This window comes from Anolis carolinensis, chromosome 3, assembly GCF_035594765.1.
Source record: "Anolis carolinensis isolate JA03-04 chromosome 3, rAnoCar3.1.pri, whole genome shotgun sequence".
NCBI classification, from domain to species: domain Eukaryota; kingdom Metazoa; phylum Chordata; class Lepidosauria; order Squamata; family Dactyloidae; genus Anolis; species Anolis carolinensis.
This window is the reverse complement of record NC_085843.1, coordinates 276131627-276153495: the sequence shown is the minus strand read 5'-3', so window position 1 is coordinate 276153495 and position 21869 is coordinate 276131627. Positions and strand designations below refer to the sequence as shown.

Genomic DNA, 21869 nt, shown 5'->3' with positions numbered 1-21869 from the left:
AAGGCAGCCCTAAGGTGAATCTATGTAGTGTGACTTAGCAATACTACATTTTCTTTTAGCATTTTACAAGTGTGCTTATTTCAACTGGCTTTCTTGCAGCAGGTTTTAGTATGAGAATATCTCCCACACAGCTCAGATTTCATGGTCTGTCAGGAGCTTAATCATGTTAATTACTTAAGCTAAAGATGGAGAACTTATGGCTGTTTTTAATTACATCTTACTATCAGTCAAGCTGACTGATTCTGATGGAAGTCCAACAACATATAGAAGGGCACAAGATTGCCAATGGCCTGGGGTGCCTTCCCTGCTTGCCAGGTGCTATCAAAATGTCATATAAGGTAAAGTCACCAACAGGATTTCAATTACTTTTATGCAACACTTACTATCACAATATTCAATGAACTGTACATTTGTGTGCATATCTCTGTGTGTGTGTGTGTGGGGGGGGTTATTTATCATCTTATAACATCATATACTTATACATCTATATAGCTCCTCCTATTAAAAAAACAGGTTGACAATGAAGTTTTTTTTAAAAAAAACATTCTATATTTAAACAAGGGACCTCAAGATTGGCATGTTACAATAACAGTTGCCTGTGCAAAGTGACATGTCAGTGAACAAATATGACTAACTGTAGATGCTAGATCTGAGTCTGAGCAAGGTTGCTGTTTTTTAAAAAAAAATCTGGAATGTCAAACCATGTAAAGTCAAAACCTAGCTTTATTTAGCACACTCCAGAAAGCAAGCATGCAGGTATTAAGGTTTATCTTACCTTAGAGGAGATGATCCTGTTTTCTGCAAATTTCTGAGGAACATAATGGCCATGCTGGGGAAAACGATTTGCAATATAAATAGTTCTATTATCACTTTGATGTGGTGGGTCAAAACCCTGAAACAAAGAAAAAACAGAAAGTCTAGGTTACCTTTTCTCACAACATTTTCATCAAGATTTTAATATCCACAATGTTGCAAATTCACACTTCATCTCACAAAGAAAGATCAAGAAAACAGGTTGAAGAGAAGAAGATTATCTTCTCCAAGGACAACTAGAGAATTTCAGTTTGGGCATGAACTTTAAATAGTGCATTTATTACCGCAACACTCTTTCCATAAAGCTATACATATTTTGGTGATTTTCAACTACTTATTTCTTTATCCTAATTGACAGAAATGTACTGAAGCATTCCTAGAATGCTTGTTAGCATATATCTAGTCATTAAAGTATAATTTTAACATATACAGTGTGTCCTAAGAGGTTTAGACTGCAGTAGAGAAAAGAGATCACTACTTATACAACTGACATAAGGTATTCAAATATTAGAGGACCTTATGGTTTGCAGGTACCGATTTATTGCCAAAACACATAAAAAAACATCTAAGGTGACTGTGCATATTATAAAGAGAAAAGAGAAGCGTAAACAGATACTCCCAGAATCCTCCAGCCCACATGCCCACCGGTTATGGAATACTGGGAAATCTAATCCAAATTAATCATAGTTTTTGAACCCTTAAGCCAGTGGTTCTCAACCTATGGATCCCCAGATGTTTTGGCCTTCAACTCCCAGAAATCCTAATAGTTGGTAAACTGGCTGGAATTTCTGGGAGTTGTAGGCCAAAACACATGGGGTTGAGAACCACTGCCTTAAGCGGAAAATACAAGTCAGAATACATATTTCTATACTCGTGAAAGGAACAGCTCGGATTTCAATATATTTAATGTACAAGAGGAAATAAAATGTAGATGTGTGCTTTGAGAAATGTCACCCAGTTCTGAAATTATGGATTTAATTTTCTATTTCTGAATTTATTATGGGGTGGGGGTGAGGGGTCTAGCAACAGGATAAGGGGATAACTGTGGAAGTGGGAAGGTACTGAAATCTTCTTCCCTTGTCTGCCTCATTCATTAATCTTTAGCACAAAACCTCACATACCTCCCTCTCTTCATCCATACAAAGAAGGAACAAGAGAATTACAGAATTGGACGAAACTACAAGGGGCATCCAAACAATGGATACCTGACCTGTCATCTCCCATTTCCTGCTTAAAGAGGTGCTACTGCAAATCTAATTGCCAACGTGATTTTTAATAACAAGTCAGGGGGTGCTGTGGTTTTTAGTTTCGGTTATGTTTTTATGGATTTTAACTGTGATTTTTTAAATAACATTTATATTTAATTCTGTTTTAATGTTTGTATATTTAAATTGTATTGTAATGTTGTTAATATAAGCTGCTTTAAGTCTCCTTGTGGAGAGAGAAAGCAGGGTATAAATAAATAATAATAAATAACCAGAGTGAGAAAAGCATCTACTGCAACCCAGCTTCTTTTATTCCTCATGTCTTCTGGCCTGCAGATGATTTATAGGAATAACCAGCCTCTCACTTTAATGGAACAAACTTCACAGGAAAGTGAAGGACATATCCTCGTTTTGTTTTACAGTAGAGTCTCACTTATCCAAGCCTCGCTTATCCAAGTTTCTGGATTATCCAAGCCATTTTTGTAGTCAATGTTTTCAATATATCGTGATATTTTGGTGCTAAATTCGTAAATACAGTAATTACAATATAACATGACTGCGTATTGAACTACTTTTTCTGTCAAATTTGCTGTATAACATGATGTTTTGGTGCTTAATTTGTAAAATCATAACCTAATTTGATGTTTAATAGGCTTTTCCTTAATCCCTCCTTATTATCCAAGATACTCGCTTATCCAAGCTTCTGCCGGCCTGTTTAGCTTGGATAAGTGAGACTCTACTGTATTTTAAATCTTGCAACTTCTGCCTTTAATGGAAGCACAGAGTTAAATAAGAGTCCTCCCACTACATTTGAAAAAAAGAACCCAGTTATCTGCCAGATAAGGCTGCACCATGACTAATGTACAGAACACCAAGGTTAGGTTTTATCTTGCCCACTTGATCATGCACAGCTTTTTCCACACATATCATTAAGAGCTGCCTATAGTATTCCTTCTGGGAAAAAGAGAGGTTGTGGGAACTACCACTGATCCCTACTTTATCTAATTTTCTTGAAACACATGCAAAACTCATTGGTAAATGGGTAAGGGTAAGCTACATTTTTCATACGCATTTCCAACTTGCTGTTCCACTGAAAAACCACATCCACTGGAGCAATCTTCTCATTTCAAACTCAGCTACTTGAAAAAAAAAAGCAACACAATATATACACTTTCTTAATGAAAGGCTATGCAAAATGATGGAAATTGATTTTAGCCCACAGTCCTCTTGAAATGTAGGTATAAGATAGCTGTAACAGATGTCCCTGGCAGATTTTCTTATTTAGATGCTTTTCTTAATAATTACAGAAATTATCACCACATAGGCCAGTTAAGCCAATGGAATCCAACTAGTTTGCTTAAGTCTGTATTTTATAATTCCAGCAGTGCTGTTTGTTCACTGGAAAAGTGTTTATATTTACTTAATAAATGATAGGTTGAACATATTGCAAATAAAATAAAATAAAAGCACATATAGTAGCTCTCTGTATACATGGATTTTGTATCCACAGATTCCATCAATTGCAAACTGCTTTGAGTCTCCTCTGGGAGAGATAAAACAGGGTATAAATATAACAACAACAACAATCCATAACTTGGAAACATTTTTAAACATCTAAAAAGTAAACCTTGATTTTGTCCTTTGGTATAAGGGACACTATCTTATTACGCCATTGTGTATAACAGGACTTGAGCATTGACAGATTTTGGTATCCACAGGAGGTCCTAGAAACAAACCCTACTGGATACCAAGATCCCACTGCATTCTATTAACACAGCAATCCAGAGAAGGGCATTCACAGGAAAAACACATTCTGAACAAATAATGCTGAAAACCTTGTCACAGTCAACGTGTAATGAATTGAATTAGTACAAGTCTCTGCAGAGAAATTAGCATCTCCCCCTCCACAGAATGTGCAAGAAGTAATAGTAGTCTCAAGGACATTTCTCCATGTCTAGCATCTGCATTTGAGTGGTGATAGCATTGGGAGCCACTGTCAAACAAACCGTCAGTGAACACAGCTGTTTTGCAAATGTACACAGCTTGCACTAGTGGGATTAGTGAAGACCTAATGTTAATATATCCACAGAGAACTACACCTTGCAGTCTAAATCTAACTCACATTGGGAGTCCTAGGAGCTTTGAGGGCTCTATGGACTGCAGGTGCTCAATGGGTTCCTCATTCCCCATGCCAGCATAAATACAATGGTGGTTCTTGACTGAGCAGACTCACTGGAAATAATTTGACCTGTTACTCCAATTACCATAAATTCTCTTTATCACAATGGATCTATCCTAAATCAAATTAAGCCTAATGTCATCACTAAAAAAGCCCCCAATGATGATAAAAGATCCCTTATTTTCCATACTAATTATAACTAGGGAGTTAAGAGTTAGAAGATACAATTGGATGCTACACAGTAAGTCTCATTTTCATATTGTGAACATAAAATACAATGTCCAGTTTGGGAATTTAAACTGAGGGAAACAAAAGAAGGAATTCTACACCACTCAGTAGAAATTTGTTCTATGACATGGTGAGCTGAAATAAGTTTGGAGCTTACTTGGACTGGTGGGCTACTTGGATTACCTAGGATCCAAAATTGACTTTTAGAGGTCGTGAAAGCATTTGTAAACATTCTCAAAATCAACCATTATTGAACAAACGGAAATTACAACATTGACATTTTATTAAACATTGAAAGTGTGAAGTAACTGGGAACCAGTAAATTATTCAAGAGACAAATTTCTTTGTAAGTCTAAGCAAAGTTCCTGTTATATGAAACATACCTCATCAAGTTAAGAGGGTTTTTTAAATTACATTTGATAAGTGATAGGGGGTACTATGAGTTAATCTTCACTGATGCAAAGTAATTTCAAAAAGCTAGCTTCTAATATAGCCAGGAAGTTTGCTCTATAATTAATCTGCAGTTTATGAGAAGACCAAAAGTATAATCCTTTCCATACTTGATTCCATCCTTGGTTCATTATACACATCAAGTAATTAGTGTACTGAGTGCCAGCATGAAGTGATCTGATTATTATGACAACTCTGGAGAACAGGGTTCAAATCCCAGCTCAGCCATGGCAACCCACTGAGTAACCCCAGACAAGTCAGACTCTCTCAACCTCTGAAGAACCTATGAGAAAGGCAATGGCAAATTCCCCCTGAACAAATATTTCCAAGAAACACCTGTGACAGGTTTGTCTTAGGACTATCATAAGTTGGAAATGATCTAAAGGCACACAACAACAACAACTAATGAACAGAATATCATCAAATATTCCATGTGTAATCTAACCATCTGCTAATAAAAATGTTGTTGTGTGCTGTTATCTGGATCTCATCTAAGAAGCTTAGGCCAGCTGCTCTTGAACAGAACATCAAAGCCATATTTCAACACCAAATGGCTGAACAATCATTCATCAAGAGGTGAACTGAATAGGAACAAAGGTTTTTATCACATTGTCATCTGAAAAGTATTTTGTAAATGACTATTATGTGTGAAAGAATTGTCTCTATGTGTATCTTCTGCATTTCATTTTCCTCAAGCCTTGCTGATTATAATTTGTGTGTGTGCAGCATTATTCAATAGGTATGACATTGTACATATTAAATTCAGTAACTTGAAATACAGTATTATGCCATGATACATTTATTACTCTTGAGGAAGCCGCAATACTCTTATTCAAGAGACAGCTTTCTGACAACTCAGAAGGAAAGTTTCCTATAGTTGGGAAGAATCAGTTTACTGCAGACTGAAAATGCTCACCCTGCGGCTATAGAGCTGCATAAAAGCTGCAGTGTTTAATATTTCCATTTTTAAGCAATAAAGTAAAAGCTAAGTATTCTGTTTTATTAGCATAACTTCAGTATGAAAATCTTGACTGATGAAGGCACATATTACTCATAACAAAACTCTAAGAACAATAAAACAAACTAGGAATGAAACAAAATCCCTGAAGTTCTTAGTGAATCAATGTATTTCCTAAACCTGACAAGACTGTAGAGATTTAATTAAGACTAGTGGGCATTTATGCTTTATCCCTTTTTCAAGCATTAATACACTTCACTTACTAACTGGATTACCTCTGCAAAATATGTTCTGTTAGTAATATATATATAATATATGCAGAGCTTGGCTGTAGATTTGTTTCTTAGACCCTGCCAGGTAGAGATGACCTTGTATTTCAAAAGTGCTTTGTCAGATGAGTCCAAGCTACTGTTATCTGCTGGCTCTTAAAACTTCATGTAAGCAATTAAGGATTCGTCCCCCCCCCCCCCCAAAAAAAGCTGTGCCTAGAAAAACAAGAGTTAATAGTACCTTAGTTACAAATGGAGGAACATAGCTATATAGGAGCAGGTGGCAATGGAACTTTTATTGAAATTAGTAACGTCTATTCCTCCTCAAAGTCTTAGAGAGCATTTCTTTAATACTCCAGGAGTTCAGGCCATTTTTTTCTAAGAAAATCCCATGGATTTAATGGTGTCTCTGTAGGATGTCAAGCAACCTGAAGGCACATGTGCTCATATATCTCTCCTCAGCCAAAACAAAAGAGCTAGCAAAAGCATTTTTATCTGTAAACACCATCAATGAAAAGCACAAAATATTTCCCAAATGTTTGGCATTTTATTAAGAATTCTTAGATCCCTGCTTTCAATTTGAGCTCCTAACCTTCATAAGAGAAAGTCTCCATGGCTTCAAAAGGATGATAAAAGGTAAAGATAAAGGTTTCCCCTGATGTTAAGTCCAGTCATGTCTAACTCAGGGGGTTGATGCTCATCTCCATTTCTAGCCAAAGAGCTGGCATTGTCCGTAGACACCTCCAAGGTCATGTGGCCAGCATGACTGTATGGAGCGCCGTTCCCTTCCTGCCGTAGCGGTACCTATTGATCTACTAACATTTGCATATTTTTGAACTGCTAGGTTAGCAGAAGCTGGAGCTAACAGCGGGAGCTCACTCCATTCCCTGGATTCAAACCTGAGACCTTTCGGTCTGCAAGTTCAGCAGCTCAGCGCTTTAACACGCTGCACCACTGGGGATAATAAATTGTAAAAAAAATAAACTGTAAAAAAGGATGATAAATTGTAAAAAATTGTTAAAAACAAAAATCATACCAGGGGTCTTTCCACTTATGAGCACTCACCTATGATTTTTGTCTTTGGATATTTCTACACCCTTATCCTCATAACCCTTACATGCTGGATATAGTGCAGGTTTCCCAAAAGAGAAAACCTGCACTACTTCCAGTCTGTAAAATAGAAAGGTATTTCTCATGAACACCTTCCTAGTTGATCTTCCTTGATCAGAAGCCAAGAAGAGGTCATTTTCTTCAAGTACAGTATACCCAAGAATCAGATAGGCATCCCTTCTGTCCTCTTCTCTGGTAAAATCTAGAACCAACTTGGTTAGAAGCCATACTTATCAAGGTTTTTGTTGTATACTTAATTTATTTTTCCTGACTCTTGCAGGTTTCATTATTTTCAGATTTGATTAAAAATGCTCCCTCTAGGAATATCTAGGTTCTCTAGTGGAATCCTATAGTCAATCTCCATTAAAGGCTGGCCACCAAGTTGGGCTGGAGAAACTCAACATTCCTAGAGCAGTGTTCACTTAGGGAAAAACATAGCAATTTTTTCATGATTTTTCAGTTTTAGAAGTCATGTGTCCTCAACCTCAGCAAATGTGGAGATCTGACTTTTGATTTGCATTGAGATTCTGAGTGTGTTTTTGATTCTGTAAGAGGTTTGTTGTTGTTCTTCATTACCTTGAGATCAGTAAACTTCACTATCAGATTGTTTTCATTAGTGCCTTTTGATAAGTTAGAGGAAAGCCAGTTGTATGCCATGGGAGGTCAACTAGGAATTATCCCATGACTTGGAGGGAGGAAGGGAACTCACATGAGTTTATTTTACAGATGCATATTTATTTATTATTTAAAGCATGTATCTACCACCTCTCAACTGCACAACAAAGATGAATATATCTTTCTGGCAAGGAAACAGGTGGCATGCAAGAGAGCTCTAAAGAGCTGGGGGAGGGGGAGTGCTATCTGATAAACCTAAAGTAAGAATTGTATCAGGCTTCTGAGGCACTTGGATGGTAAACTGCTTATGACAAACACTTTTGTCCTTCAACTTGACTGATAAAAATGCTAAGCAGGCATTTGGCAAGATGTACCAGCACATCACTTCACATATCGGCGCCTGAATGAGGGAAAGGCAAGTGCTTTTGAAGCAATATAGTCTGTATCAATAAGAGGAAGTCAACTTGCACAAAAGCTGCATCCAGTGATTACTTCCATATTAAGGCTTAGTCCAAGGAAGGTATTTTAGAAATGTTTATGAAGCAACTGTTTCTGAGAAATAAGTCATATAGTCTCAAGTACTAATCATCAGTTACATTGGGCCACAAATACAGTATGGTACTTTTATTATCTTCATACTGCAGGTGAAAGCAGCATATATACAGAAATATCAGCTTTCCCAGGATACACCTTTGCAGTGTCCATAAGGAATAATCACACCTTAATGAGAGTACTCATACCGTGTTTCCCCGGAAATAAGACAGTGTCTTATATTATTTTTTTCTCCCAAAGATGCACTAGGTCTTATTTTCAGGGGATGTCTTATTTTTCCATGAAGAATTATTCACATTTATTGTTGAACAAAAAAATGAACATTTACTATATACTGTACAGTAGTTGCCATCACAAACCAGCATAACCAGACAAACTGTGAATCCTATCAAGAATTTCTTGTTACTACCATTATTTCCATGTACAACAATCTATAGTACGTACATTTACCAATCCTGCATGCTCTGGTGTTCTGTTTGGTGAGCATGCTTCCATACAAAAACTTTGCTAGGTCTTACTTTTGGGGGAGACCTTACATTTAACAATTCAGCAAAACCTCTACCAGGCCTTATTTTCAGGGGATGTCTTATTTTCGGGGAAACAGGGTAGGTAGATTTGAAGGAGTGTATTTTATCGTGAAGCACTAATTTGTAAACTATTTAAGTTATGCAATATGTCATTGCTAGCATTCACAGCTGACATGTATTTAAATACAGAACTATTTTACGATTTTGGCTCTAATTGTCACCAGGACTACAAAGCTGATGAGCAGCACACTCTGACTTCTGCTGTTCCTCAAGAAGAGGTTAGTTTGTGTCAATTATATTCTATTATAAGTAGTTTGGGCTAGCTTTTGATTTAAAAGGTGTGATATAAATAAATCTCTCAATCGAACTGAACCAAATGAGGATACATATGAGACAATTTTTCTTTCAGACATATTTCACTAATGCTTGTAGATCCAAGCTCCTAGACACAATAAACAAGTTTGATAACATTTGATAATTGAAGGGCAAAGCTTCCATTCATGGCAGGGGTATGTATGCACTGCATGGAGATGAGTTCGTTGACCATTCCTAGTTAAGAAACAATAATAATTCTTTATAGTTTGTTGACTCTTTTTACTTTTGTTTTGAATTCCACATGACTGTATGTACAATATTTTGCTATTCATCCAGAATCAGATACAGCTCTCTGGAACAACAAAATCTTGTATCATTCAGTACTAGAGAACCTAGTGATTCCTAGAGAGATGCGCTTTCAAGTTTTTTTTAAAGCTATTTTTTATTTGTAGTTTTTCCAATATTCTAGAGATCTTGCATCCCAACCCCAGGAAATATGGAGCCACCTTGTATAGACTGCCACCTCAACATTGCAAGAGAATGGTGCTCTAAGCCATTTGTGTCAACAAGACAAAATTATGACTATCAACTTGGCTATATAGAAATCTAGCACCAAGAAGAGGTCTCTGTGAAGAAAAGTAATTTGAAAAATATGCTTGGAAAGTCCTCAGTTGCATTTAGTGATGTAACAAGAGTAGACTTTTTGAATTGTTCTTGCTCCCAGATAAATCATACAGAATAGGTGAAACCTGTTTAAATTTTTATTTTGTAAGCAGATGCTTTGCCTTATGACTGAGAGAGTACAGTATATACCTTTCATTGTTGATCTTGCTGATTTAAGAGGAGCATTTTCAGACTACACAGACAACTAGAAAGAGAGGCTAAATTTTCTAAAGCAGGGAGACTTTGAAAGAACAACAAACATCTAAAGGTAAAATATTCAGAGGAAATGTATGAACTAAATAGCTGAAACAATTGAGACTTCTGTGTTATTTCAGGACACAAAAGTGACTTTCCCACCTCCCACTGACACAATCCAAGACACTGCTGCTCACTAAAAGAAAATCAACTCATAACAGGATGAACTGGGGACAATGTGGAATGCGGGAGCATATTTCAGAGGCTGTTATAAACCAGGATGAATCTCAAATGACTCCAGTTTATGCAATGTGCCAGTTACATATTACTGTGAAGCCCTAGAGATGACAGACCACTGGGAACTGATGGATCCAAGCCAAGGATATCCCCTATTCAACAGCAGCAATCAGAAGCCACACCATCTGTTCTACATAAATGATGTAACAATGCCAGCATCTCCAACAGAGGCTGTCAGGCGCTCAAGATAATTGAATATTCACAGGAAAATTCCGTCTAGAAGTTCCCACTGGAAAGTCGGTGAATTTTTAAAGTACAAATTACAAAGGGTATCAGTCACACAGAATAAAAATGGGGCAACAAAATTAAAATGCCTGTAATTGTTTTAAAATGTGATGTGAATGCTTTGGTACCATGCAACATTAATCCCTGAAGAGCAGTTCTGATATAATTAGCAAGGCCAAAACAACTACAGGCAGTCCTCAAGTTACAAGCAAGATTTCTGTAAGTTTATTCTTAAACTTAATTTGTAAGTTGGAACAGGTACGTTTTTTAAATGTAACTTCGTCCATTTAGCTTTAGATAGCATAGGGAAGGGTAAACACCCCTGTGGTGCTTGTTTGCCCCTGGTCAGAAAATTTCACCCCACTTTCTTTCCCTGTGATACTTGGATTTTGAAAAATGTGGTTTTTTGTGGGAACAAGGATTGGTGAAAATGCTTCAGTGGAGACCTCTTTTTCCCCATGATAATGCTTTCAGGAGTCAATTTCCCTTTCAAGAGGGAAAATTTCTCTGACTTCCTGCAGTGTCCCCCCCCCCCCCCCCCCGTTCTTAACCATGAGTCGTTTGTAAATTGGATGTTTATAAGTTTGACTTACTGGTAAATTATTGAAAAAATATGGATGTCAAATCTTTGTACAGTAATTATGGTCACAGTTTTGCATACAAGTTATCAAAAAATAAGTCTTGAGCACCTGAAAAATTGGGATTATGCAATGATGATCACCTGCCAATAACTTCTTGGCATTTCAATTGCAGCATTGCAGCCAAGCTAGATTGCTTGTAGCCAATTGCTTTTGGTGTTACATTTTAAAATACAAATATAACTTTTAAAATACAGGTAACATATTTCTTAGCTGCTTTTCTTGGCTGTCTTCCCAAGAGTGATTACAATACAAAATGGAACATTTCTTTTTAACTATTTATAAAATCATCTCTCTTTTACAAATAAGATCAATTTAAAAAAATTGCATATGTAGCAAATAAGAGGTAGAAAAAATAGACATGTCGAGAAAATAAAAAGGAGACACAAAAGAGCAAGACAAGCCAATAGCAATGGGAGGGACCTTCTCTTGAAGCTTTATCTGCATGAGGAGGAAAGTGAAGGTCTGTTTCTCTTGACAAAAAAACAAAATATTTCACAAACTCACCCATACTCCTAATTTACTCACAGTACACGCTCCCTTGGTTCCATACACCAAGCTCTTCCTAAATACTACCCACCATCAAAGACTCTTCTACCAGGCATGAGAGTTATGTGAAATATCAATGTTCAAAGATAACGCTGAATGATAGGGACAAAAAAAGCAGTTGTTGCTAGTTAAGTTCTCCAAAAGCCATTTGGTAAAAGAAACAAAATGCACAAAAATGATAAACCTGTCCAAAACCACAAACTCAGTAACCCCCAATTATGGTGTTTCATAACATTCATTTCCTCATTCAGAATGCCTTCTCTCACTAGGGATGATTTCTTCTACATTCATGTTCAGCCAGATTGAGTAACAAAGATCTCACCTCTACTTCAACTCAAAATCATGCTATGTTTTTGCCATAGATAGGTTTTAAGAGCTTGGGTATAGTAAAACTTTGTTTACAAGTAAATCTATAGTTCAGTATATCTGTAGGAAGTACTTGCTCCATCTCTTAGCAAGAGCATACTCTTATCCTAGGTTGCTATGATTTTGTCCAGTGATCACCATCAGTACAAATTCATTACCTTACCCCTCTGGTCATGGTACCGTATTTCTAAAATATCTTTACTAGGGGGTTGATAATACAGAAAATGATAATCTTTCAGCACTTATTCAAGAACTACTTTCCCCAGCCAATTAAGAAACAACTGAACCTTGCAGGAGTATATTGTAATACAGTCCATTCTAATCCCCTCAACGTTTACATCTGACAGTATACATAGAAAACATGCATGTTCTTCCCATTTTTCAACAATGAAGGGCTTAAAGCAACTGACAATTACTTGTCATTTGACAATTAATTCAAGAAATAGGCCTCATTGTTTTATCAATCAATATCTTTGATTTAGGGTTAAACTGAATATGAATATGATCATTTGGAATGCATTTTCCTGCATACCTAGCCAATGGAAGTGAGCAAGTAAGAAGGAAAAGAAAATGCACTCCTCTGCCTTACCTTGCCACCCCATCTTATCTTAAATATATTTTCCCCTGCCTAGTATTGCTGAAACAAATACAAAAAACTGAAAGTAGACAAGCATAATCATGGGAAAGGGGAGGTTCCCTTCCCTCCTTCCATTTTCATTTATATATACAAATAGCTTCCTAATCCAGCATGATATAAATGAATAACTGTATGTTCAAATATGCATATGCCTGGTTTAGTCCTAAAGGTCTATTAAAAAACTTTTGCGCATTTATATCTCACAAAAGATATTCTGTGCAATTGTGCAGTTAATTTACATCTTGCAAAATAAACTGACATGTTCATTCAAGGGAAAATTGATGCTACTACATTTCTCAGCAATCAAATCACAAACTTGGGTCACTGGGAAATGGGTCTTTCAGAAAGAGCAGGAAGAAAAATTGATATCCAACTCCTGTCCCAAAGATCCATTCTGATCTTTGAAATAGGTTACAAAGTCCATAAGTAATGTTCAACAGGGAATTTATTTGGAATTACCAAATTAAAAGTGCTGCTAAATGTCTTACTTTATGTCACTCCAGTATATTATTTATCATAGCAAAGGGGTGTGTTCTTATGCCTAGCAGCAGGCTATGCAACTAAAACTAGTTTGGAAACTTCCAAAAGGTAGTCTTTAACCCATTCCTTTTCAACATGATTTTCAACACAGTTGTTGCTATTCACTATAAATCAGATATTACTTGAAGGTACAACCTATCATAGCATTTTTGTTGCAAGATTTATATGCTTTGCCAAAGATCACCTGGTGGGTTTCCACAGCTAAGCAGAGATTCAAAGCCTGGTTGGAATTCTAGTTCAACACTCAAACCACTATGCCACACTGGTTCTCCCATATGTCAGAGCCTCTCCTTTATTATGTAACCACAAAAAAGAGGAAAAGCTCTCCTAAAGCATCCACCCTATACCAGAGATGGACAATTAAAAGTCCTGTCCTGCTTCTATCCTCTCTATCTGAATCATGAATTCAGTACATAACTGTGCAGAACACATTACAATTAATTCTGCAGCCCTCCCCCAATATTTTCCCTCCTGTGAATGTCCTCAAACTGGCACTTTGGATGCAGTGTGCATCTGGATGTACATTTGCATGCTGATCTAGGTCAAGTGAACTGAGTAGATTCATCTTCTGATGAGGATGTCAATGTTTCTCTCCATCCTAAACTGCCATTACTATGCATGACTGCCTCCATCTGACTAGCGCTGGATTCGGGCCAATGGTACTCTGAGGCAAGAGAAGGGGAGAATCCATAGACAAGAATTTCCAAAGCAATATTTTGAAAGCTACTGTTATAAAACAGATAATACAAGTCAATCCATGGTGTTCCAAAGTTACTTGATACTAACTTTTAAGATGATTACTTGTTCATCTACATGAAACAATGCATGAATATTAATTGGTGTAGTCACAACACAAATTGAGACAGCAGGTCAAATGTTTCGCTGAAACACTCATCACTGATCAAAGTAGACAGCTTAAGAGTGACAATTTTATTAGGCAAATATATATTTTGCATCTGCAAAAACACTTGAAAACAGCTGGAGTGCTGAGCATAATTTTGGAACAGAATGAATATATAAACATGAATTAATCAAAAAACAAACGAGAAACCAGTATTACTCCAAACTCCCCATCTTGGTGACAAACTCCGCAGAACTGTAATATTGGTATTTTAGGAACTGTTTACTGCTACTTCAAATCCATTTGCAAGCCTCAAAACTGATTTTTAGTAACACAGTAATGTTACTAAATTAGTGCAGTTGGTTTGCCAACTGCTTCTATCCGACTTGGCTGGATTTTTCTGCACAAATTGCTGCACCCAGCATGTTATGCAACTCTCTACATATTCACTTAGGCTACAGCTACCAGAGGAAACTAGCTCCATTACTACTGATAAGCACCACTGTTTTCATTTACATTGAACTCCCACAATAGTCCAGTTAAGTCACTACAGTCCCAATGGAGAAAAGGTCAAGTATGGTTGAGAGGAAGTTTCTTACCTATGGCTATAGTGAATAGAAGACTGGAAATCAATAACATTAAGGGCCCTTCCAGACAGGCCCTTTATCCCAAGATCTGATCCCTGGTTTTCTGTTTAACCCAGATTATCTGGCACTGCAGACTCATATAATCCAGTTTAAAACAGAAAACCTGGAATCATTTCCTGGGATAATGGGCCTGTCTAAAAGGGCCCTTAGTCTGTGCCTAGTACTTCACTTACTACATGCACATCACACCTGCAATCAACTCTTACGGTAGGTGAACCCAACAGCAGCATTCATTTTTAGTAGTGCTCAAGTATCTTTACCAGAAGGACTATTTATAATATGGATAGTGATCTGTGTCTATCTAGATGCAGTTACAGGATTCCCATCAGCCTTAGTCAGCATAGCTGATGTTTACAGATGATGGAAGGCACAGTCATGCCTCATCTTGAAGGCCACAGGTTTTCTATTCTAGATTTATCTATGTGGCGTTCTTCTAATCTTCTTCTATTGGTTCAGAACCTTAATGAAGGAGATGAATACCTGAGCTTTACTTTTTTAACAGAAAGCTTGGTATCGGACATAGAATTAACATGGAAAAAATAGGGATTTATCCCTATACCATAAAAAAGATTTGTTCAACATGTTTCCGCAAACTTTTTTTATTTAGAGCTAACATTGTGCACATATGAAACAACCAGATCAGCTAACTCTTGCTTAAGTAAAATAACATTTTGAAATTTCTAGATACCATTGAAAAGCTCCTTCCAAAATGCATCATGGCATGATTTCTTTCTCTCTCACTAGTCTCCATCTCCTTTAATTTCCATTTTGGTGGTAAAATGTACGCTTTTCCAACATGCCAAAATAGCTGATGAGACAAGTTAATCTGCTTTCCCTTTTCTCTCTGTTCAGCTTTTCACACAGGCACAATAAATGATTCTGAGGCAACTGCTGTTTACCTCATCCGTCGTATCAAACCACAGACAGCTATAGTAGGATCACCTAGAGTAGAATTCCATTCTTTCCCAAGCCAATGTTTATTTCATTCTTTACTACAGCACACTGCTTCAACCCTCCTAATGCCAACACTGCAAATAAATTTGAATCAGACAGAAAAATCTGCAATGCTATACTACAAACAGTATTGCTAGGATTAACTTGGAGGAAAATGAAGCATTCGAGGTTTCGGTGAGGTACCCTACAGTTCTAACCCCTGCTATGGTATGGATCCAATCACTTATATCGGAAAACTCCACATACAGTAGAGTCTCACTTATCCAACATAAACAGGCCGGCAGAACGTTGGATAAGCGAATATGTTGGATAATAAGGAGGGTTTAAGGAAAAGCCTATTGAATGTCAAATTACATTATGGTTTTACAAATTAAGCACCAAAACATCCTGTTTGAAATACAAAACCCCTGGAAGCTGGGAACACACTAATATACTGTAGATTAATCATCTCTAGAATCCCATATTGAGCAGAGCAATGGCAACACTGGGAAACAAAAATTTGCTAAATATTTGATATTGGTCAACTGTCTCCAGAATCTCACCTGGAGCTGGGTGGCTCTGTGTTGGGAGGAGGGCTTGGCTTGTGCCTTCCAGCCTGGCAGAACGGGGCTGGGCTGGAGAGCCTCTGAAGGGAGGGGGGGTCTCTTGTGTTTCTAGGGTGCTATGCCTCTAATGATTCTTGCTTGGGTTAAAAGAGGAGGAGGAGGAGGAAGACAGAAGTGCAAGTTGCTGCAAGGCTGACAGGGGTAAAAGAGGGAGAAGAGGGAGGAGGAGGAGGAAGAAGAGTGCATGGGGGAGAAAAAAGAAGGAGAGAGACAGGGGGGATCTGGAGCAAAATGTGTGTGTGTGTGCAGGAGGAAAGGGGGGTCCTCCGCCCACCCACCCAGGTAAGGAGATTACAGAAGGCAGCCAGCTGCTTTGGCTTCTCTCTCTCCCCATTCTTTCCTTCCAATCACGAGCCATTGATTTGGAAACAAGGCCGGTTTGGAGACACGAGGCTCTGTCTGCACCAAGAGAAAGAGGGAGGAAGAGCCATGCGTTTCCTTTTTTCCCCCTCCTCCCTCCCTCCCTCGCATATAAATGGCCCCCCATGGGATGATTCACCCCCCTTCCCTCCCTTCCCTTCGGAGATGCGCTTTCCTCCTTCCAGTTTTTTCGAAAGGGAAAGAGCCACAGCTCTCACCTTGGATTGAGTGAAGGATGCAATGTTTCCAATTGGCCACTAGATGGCGTCGGATAATACGGAGTGTCGGATAAGCGGAAGTCGGATAAGTGAGACTCTACTGTACTTGGAACTTGCTGGAGCTGAAGGACCTCCTTAACCTTATCTTCCCTGCACTATTGTATCTAGCTTGAAATCCCTTGCTTTGCTGTACTAGAACAACTCTGCCTCAATTATACTCTATTTTGTAATATTAACATTTCTTGCCTCTTTTCTTTCAAATTGGAAGGACTCGTTAACATTCTGCTTACAGCTGAAATTTATACCTTGACTCTGTGCCTTCCGTTTCTGAGAAAATATGACTTCCACACCCACTGTGAGTTGCAACTATTCTGTTTGTTCATGTAAAGAGGTGAGGCAGGGAAGGAATCTTTTTATCCCACCGCTGCCACCAATTTGTACAGATGTGTGACAGGGATGGAATCCTTTTTTGATCCCACCACACACACAGATACCACCAATTATAAAGATGTCTTATGGATGTTGATTTTAATTAATTATTTATTTAATTGTCTTCTTCGCTGCCACCAATGGAGGAGATGTCAGGCGGATGGCACTGGTTCTTTTTAATGATTTCTTTGTTTATTTTACCTCAGATGATGATGTTGCTTAACTTGGTATATAATTGTGATAGAATTAAATCAAAACAAGTTTATTGCTTGTACAGAGCTTGATGGTTTCTTATAACTTTTTAAAGGCACTTAGCTTAATGGTTACAAACAGATATGAGGTGTTCAAACTTTCAAAATACTTCTTCCTCTCAGCTAAACTAAAACCTGATCCTCCTGGATCTACTGGGATTAACTTTCCCTAATCCACAGCATCTGTAAATGACCCTAAACAAGTCCCCTAACTTGCTTAGTCTGGCCTAATAGAGGTCTGTCCTTCTGGTTCCCTTCAGTCTTGAAACCAGACTGCTCCCTGTGATTTAAAATCACAGACTGTCTAAAATAAATCCTTTTATTTTAGACCTGACTCAAATTCTTTTGAGTCACCCTGATCCTCCACATGAGAATCAGTCTTCTTCCTGTGACTAAAAATCACAGACTCAAACTGGGTTTTAAAACATTCCCCTTTTCCTTTCCAAATGGCGGTTGGCTCCGCCCCCATTGTCATAGCAGCCGGTTCTTCAATGCTGGTATTAAAAGCTCTAATACTCACCATTTTAAATTAACTAAACCTGACTGTTTAAACAAATCAAATAAACATGTCATCATTAAACAAAATAAAACACACACTTCTTTACAGTTCAATCTTAGGATTACTCCAAATGCCAACTTTTTAACTTGTCACCATTTGTAACCAAAATCAAATGAAACTTTCTGTATATTTAATTTTAAAGTTTTGCTTATGCAAAGGTCTAGAAATAAGTAACTTTTCTACTTGTATATTAGTCTTATTCTGCAGTGGAAAGAACTTTGCTGGGGGTATGGTTCCAGGACCTGTGTGGATACGAAAATCCATGGATGCTCAAGTATCACTGTATACAATGATGGAGTAAAATTGTATTTCTTATACAAAACTTTAGGATGTTTTATAAAATATAGGTTGTGTATCCCTTATCCAAAATACTTGGGACCAGAAGTGTTTTGTATTTTGGAGTTTTTCAGATTATTTGAATATTTGATTTTGCATATATGTACATAATGAGATATTTTGGAGAGGTGGCCCAAATCTAAAAGCAAAATTTGTTATATTTCATATACACCTTATATACATAGCCTGAAGGTAATTTTTATACAATTTCTTCAATTATTTTGTGCATGAAATAGCATTTGTGTACATTGAGTCATTGGAAAGCTTTTTTCATTACACTTCTAGTTTACTTACGTTTTACTTTTGGACTTGTTTGTTATGCAATATTTTTGACACGAAATAAAATAAAATAAATAAAGCCGAAGAGCCGGCATTGTCCATAGACATCTCCAGGTCATGTGGCTGGTATGACTGCATGGAGCACCGTTACCTTCCCGCCGGAGCGGTACCTATTGATCTACTCATATTTGCATGTTTTCGAACTGCTAGGTTATCAGGAGCTGGGACCTTTTGGTTCGCAAGTTCAGCAGCTCAGCGCTTTAACACACTGTGCCACCAGAGGCCCCTACCTCTGTTCTAAGCCCTCACTAATGTTACTTCAGTATCTGAAGTTAGTTAATTCAATTTAAAAGCGTCTGATTTTTAAATAATTTAAATATTTCTATCTTGCTTCTTCTAGTAAAAGTACAAATTACTGGTTTGTAACCCTGAAGAAAACAAAATTATCTATTTATCATGCCAGAAGCTAATTGAGGGTACAAGTTGTAATGTATTTGAAAACAAAAAGTAAAAAAAACCAAAAAAAAAACCTTGGCATTATACTAAATGTTCTTTGACCAGTAGCTGGCCACTTGGAGTGCCTCTGGTGTTGCTGTGAGGTCCTCCATTGTGCATGTGGCAGAGCTCAGGCTGCATTGTAGTAGGTGGTCTGTGGTTTGCTCTTCTCTGCACTCGCATGTTGTGGACTCCACTTTGTAGCCCCACTTCTTAAGATTGGCTCTTCATCTTGTGGTGCCAGAGCGAAGTCTATTCAGCTCCTTCCAAATTGCCAAGATATCTGTGTGCCCAGGAGGGTGTCTCTCATCTGGCATCAGCCACTGATTGAGGTTCCAGGTTTTAGCCTGCCACTTTTGGACTCTCGCTTGCTGAGGTGTTCCTATGAGTATCTCTGTAGATCTTAGAAAACTATTTCTTGATTTAAGGCGTTGGCTTATTGATATCCGAAAGGAATGGGCCGGCAATGTCAATACCTTGGTCCTTTCATTGCTGGATGCTACTTCCCGGCAGATGTCAGGTAGTGCAATACTGGCTAAACAGTATAATTTCTCCAGTGGTGTGGGACGTAGACATCCTGTGATAATCTGCCACATCCACTGTTTTAACGTGGTGAGATGTATTCCACATTGGGCATGCATATTTAGCAGCAGAGTAGCAAAGCGCAAGGGAAGATGTCTTTACTGTGTCTGGTTGTGATCCCAAGGTTGTGACAGTCAGCTTTCATACGATGTTATTTTGAGTGTCCACTTTTTTGCTTAATAGTCAAGCAGTGCTTCTTGTAAGTCACAGCATGGTCTAGGATAACTCCCAAGTATTTTGGTGTGCTGCGATGCTCCAGTGGGATTCCTTCCCAGGTAATTCTCAGAGCTTGAGGTGCTTGTCTGCTCTTAAGGTGAAAAGCATATGTATGAGTTTTAGATGAATTAGGGATCCGCTAGTTTTCCCTGTAATAGGCTGTAAGAGCACCTAAAGCTTTGGAGAGCTTCTGTTGAACCATTTCAAAGCTCCCTGCTTGGGCGGTGATGGCATAATTGTCAGCATAGATGAAACTTTCTGTTCCTTCTGGCAGTGGCTGGTCATTCGTGTAAATTAAAAACATTGATGGAGCAAGCACGCTCCCCTGAGGCAGGCCATTCTTCGGTTTTCACCATCTGCTTCTCTGGCCCTGGAATTCAACAAAAAGCTCCTGTTTTGTAGCAGATATCCTATGAAGTGGGTGAGATGGGAGTCCTCTGTGATATTGTAAGTCTTTCTCAGGAGAAGGTGATAATTTACAGTGTCATAAGCTGCTGACAGGTCTATGAAGACAGCTGCTGTACTCTGTTGCCTTTCAAACCCACCTGCTATGTGCTGATTATAAATATACTACTTTGGCCTAAAGGTGACTAAATCCATCCATATTAGAGGAGGATTTCCTGATGATGAACATTTCAACTAAAAACATAATCCCCTCCCCTTCCACAAATAGAGCCCAACAAAAGATAATATTACAAAAAAGAAGACAAATGAGAAGTTGAAAACATCCTACAGGTATTTATTTCTCATTTTTCTCAACTCAAAGGGAAGTTCACTGTCAGACCAACAGAAGGTTGTATTGGTACGTGAAAAATAGAAATATATGCCAGAAGGCCATCCTTCTAAAAAATGACTAATTACTAGAAGAAGGTAAAGGACAAAACATACATTAAGTCAGTGGGTGGGTGCTTTAGACTTACATGAACCTAAGCTACTTCTCACAGCTCATTAGCTACTTTCTCATGGCATATTAGTGGGCCCTCATCCCTCACAGTTTCAGATGTATTGTATTAGAAAGTAATGAAGGATTAGTTATACCTAGAAACAAATTTTACTGTGTGAAAATAGAACACATTTTAATTAGATCTGAAATGGTAACAAAACAGGCAAGATAAATAAACTCAAGAATCTTTCCAACAGCTGCAGCCGATCAAACAGAATCCATCCTGGACAGATTAGCATGACTCAAATGAGAGATAAAAGCAAGTTAATTTTGGTATAGAGGGATTCTAATATCAAAGCAAAGTGATAAAGTGTCACCAAACTGACAGTATAAACTGTTGCTCTATTTTTAAAAATAAAAGATTTAACAATACAGTGATTCTCCAGTAAAGTGGTTCTTCTTTAAACTATTTTAACAGCAATCAATATACACACACACACACTGTAAGTCACTACCTCACATTTTAATTTTGTGTTCAAAGCTTTTTTTTTTTTTACTAAATTGAATGCAATAATTAGGAAAGCAATCAGAACTAAGCAGAAGCATATTCTGAGATACTGGAAGTACTTGTCATTATTAAGTATGCAACACCCTATAAATTACAAGGGTGTAGTTTGTGGATGCATACAGAGGCAGCAAATACCAACGGATGTTTACTCCCGTGAATGAGGTGCAGACATATCATCTCTGTATTAAGCCACTGATGCGGGTGTGTATTCGTTTGGAGAAAACTCTAATCGAGTTGTTTTTTTATGTCTAAAAAGCAGGAAGGATGTGGTTGCATTCTGAATTAAATTTACTATTAATTTTGCTGCAACAGTTT

At 37.7% G+C, this 21869-nt stretch overlaps 1 protein-coding gene across 9 annotated transcripts in view; it reads right to left on the bottom strand.

Moving 5' to 3' along the window:
• Positions 1–21869, bottom strand: part of atp11b (ATPase phospholipid transporting 11B (putative)) — a 94650-nt gene that overhangs the window by 68166 nt on the left and 4615 nt on the right. For all 9 annotated transcript variants that reach the window (XM_062976802.1, XM_062976803.1, XM_062976804.1 and 6 more), the window contains exon 2: positions 776–892. In XM_062976802.1, coding sequence (XP_062832872.1) covers positions 776–892 — 117 coding nt within the window. The remainder of the gene's footprint in view (positions 1–775; positions 893–21869) is intronic.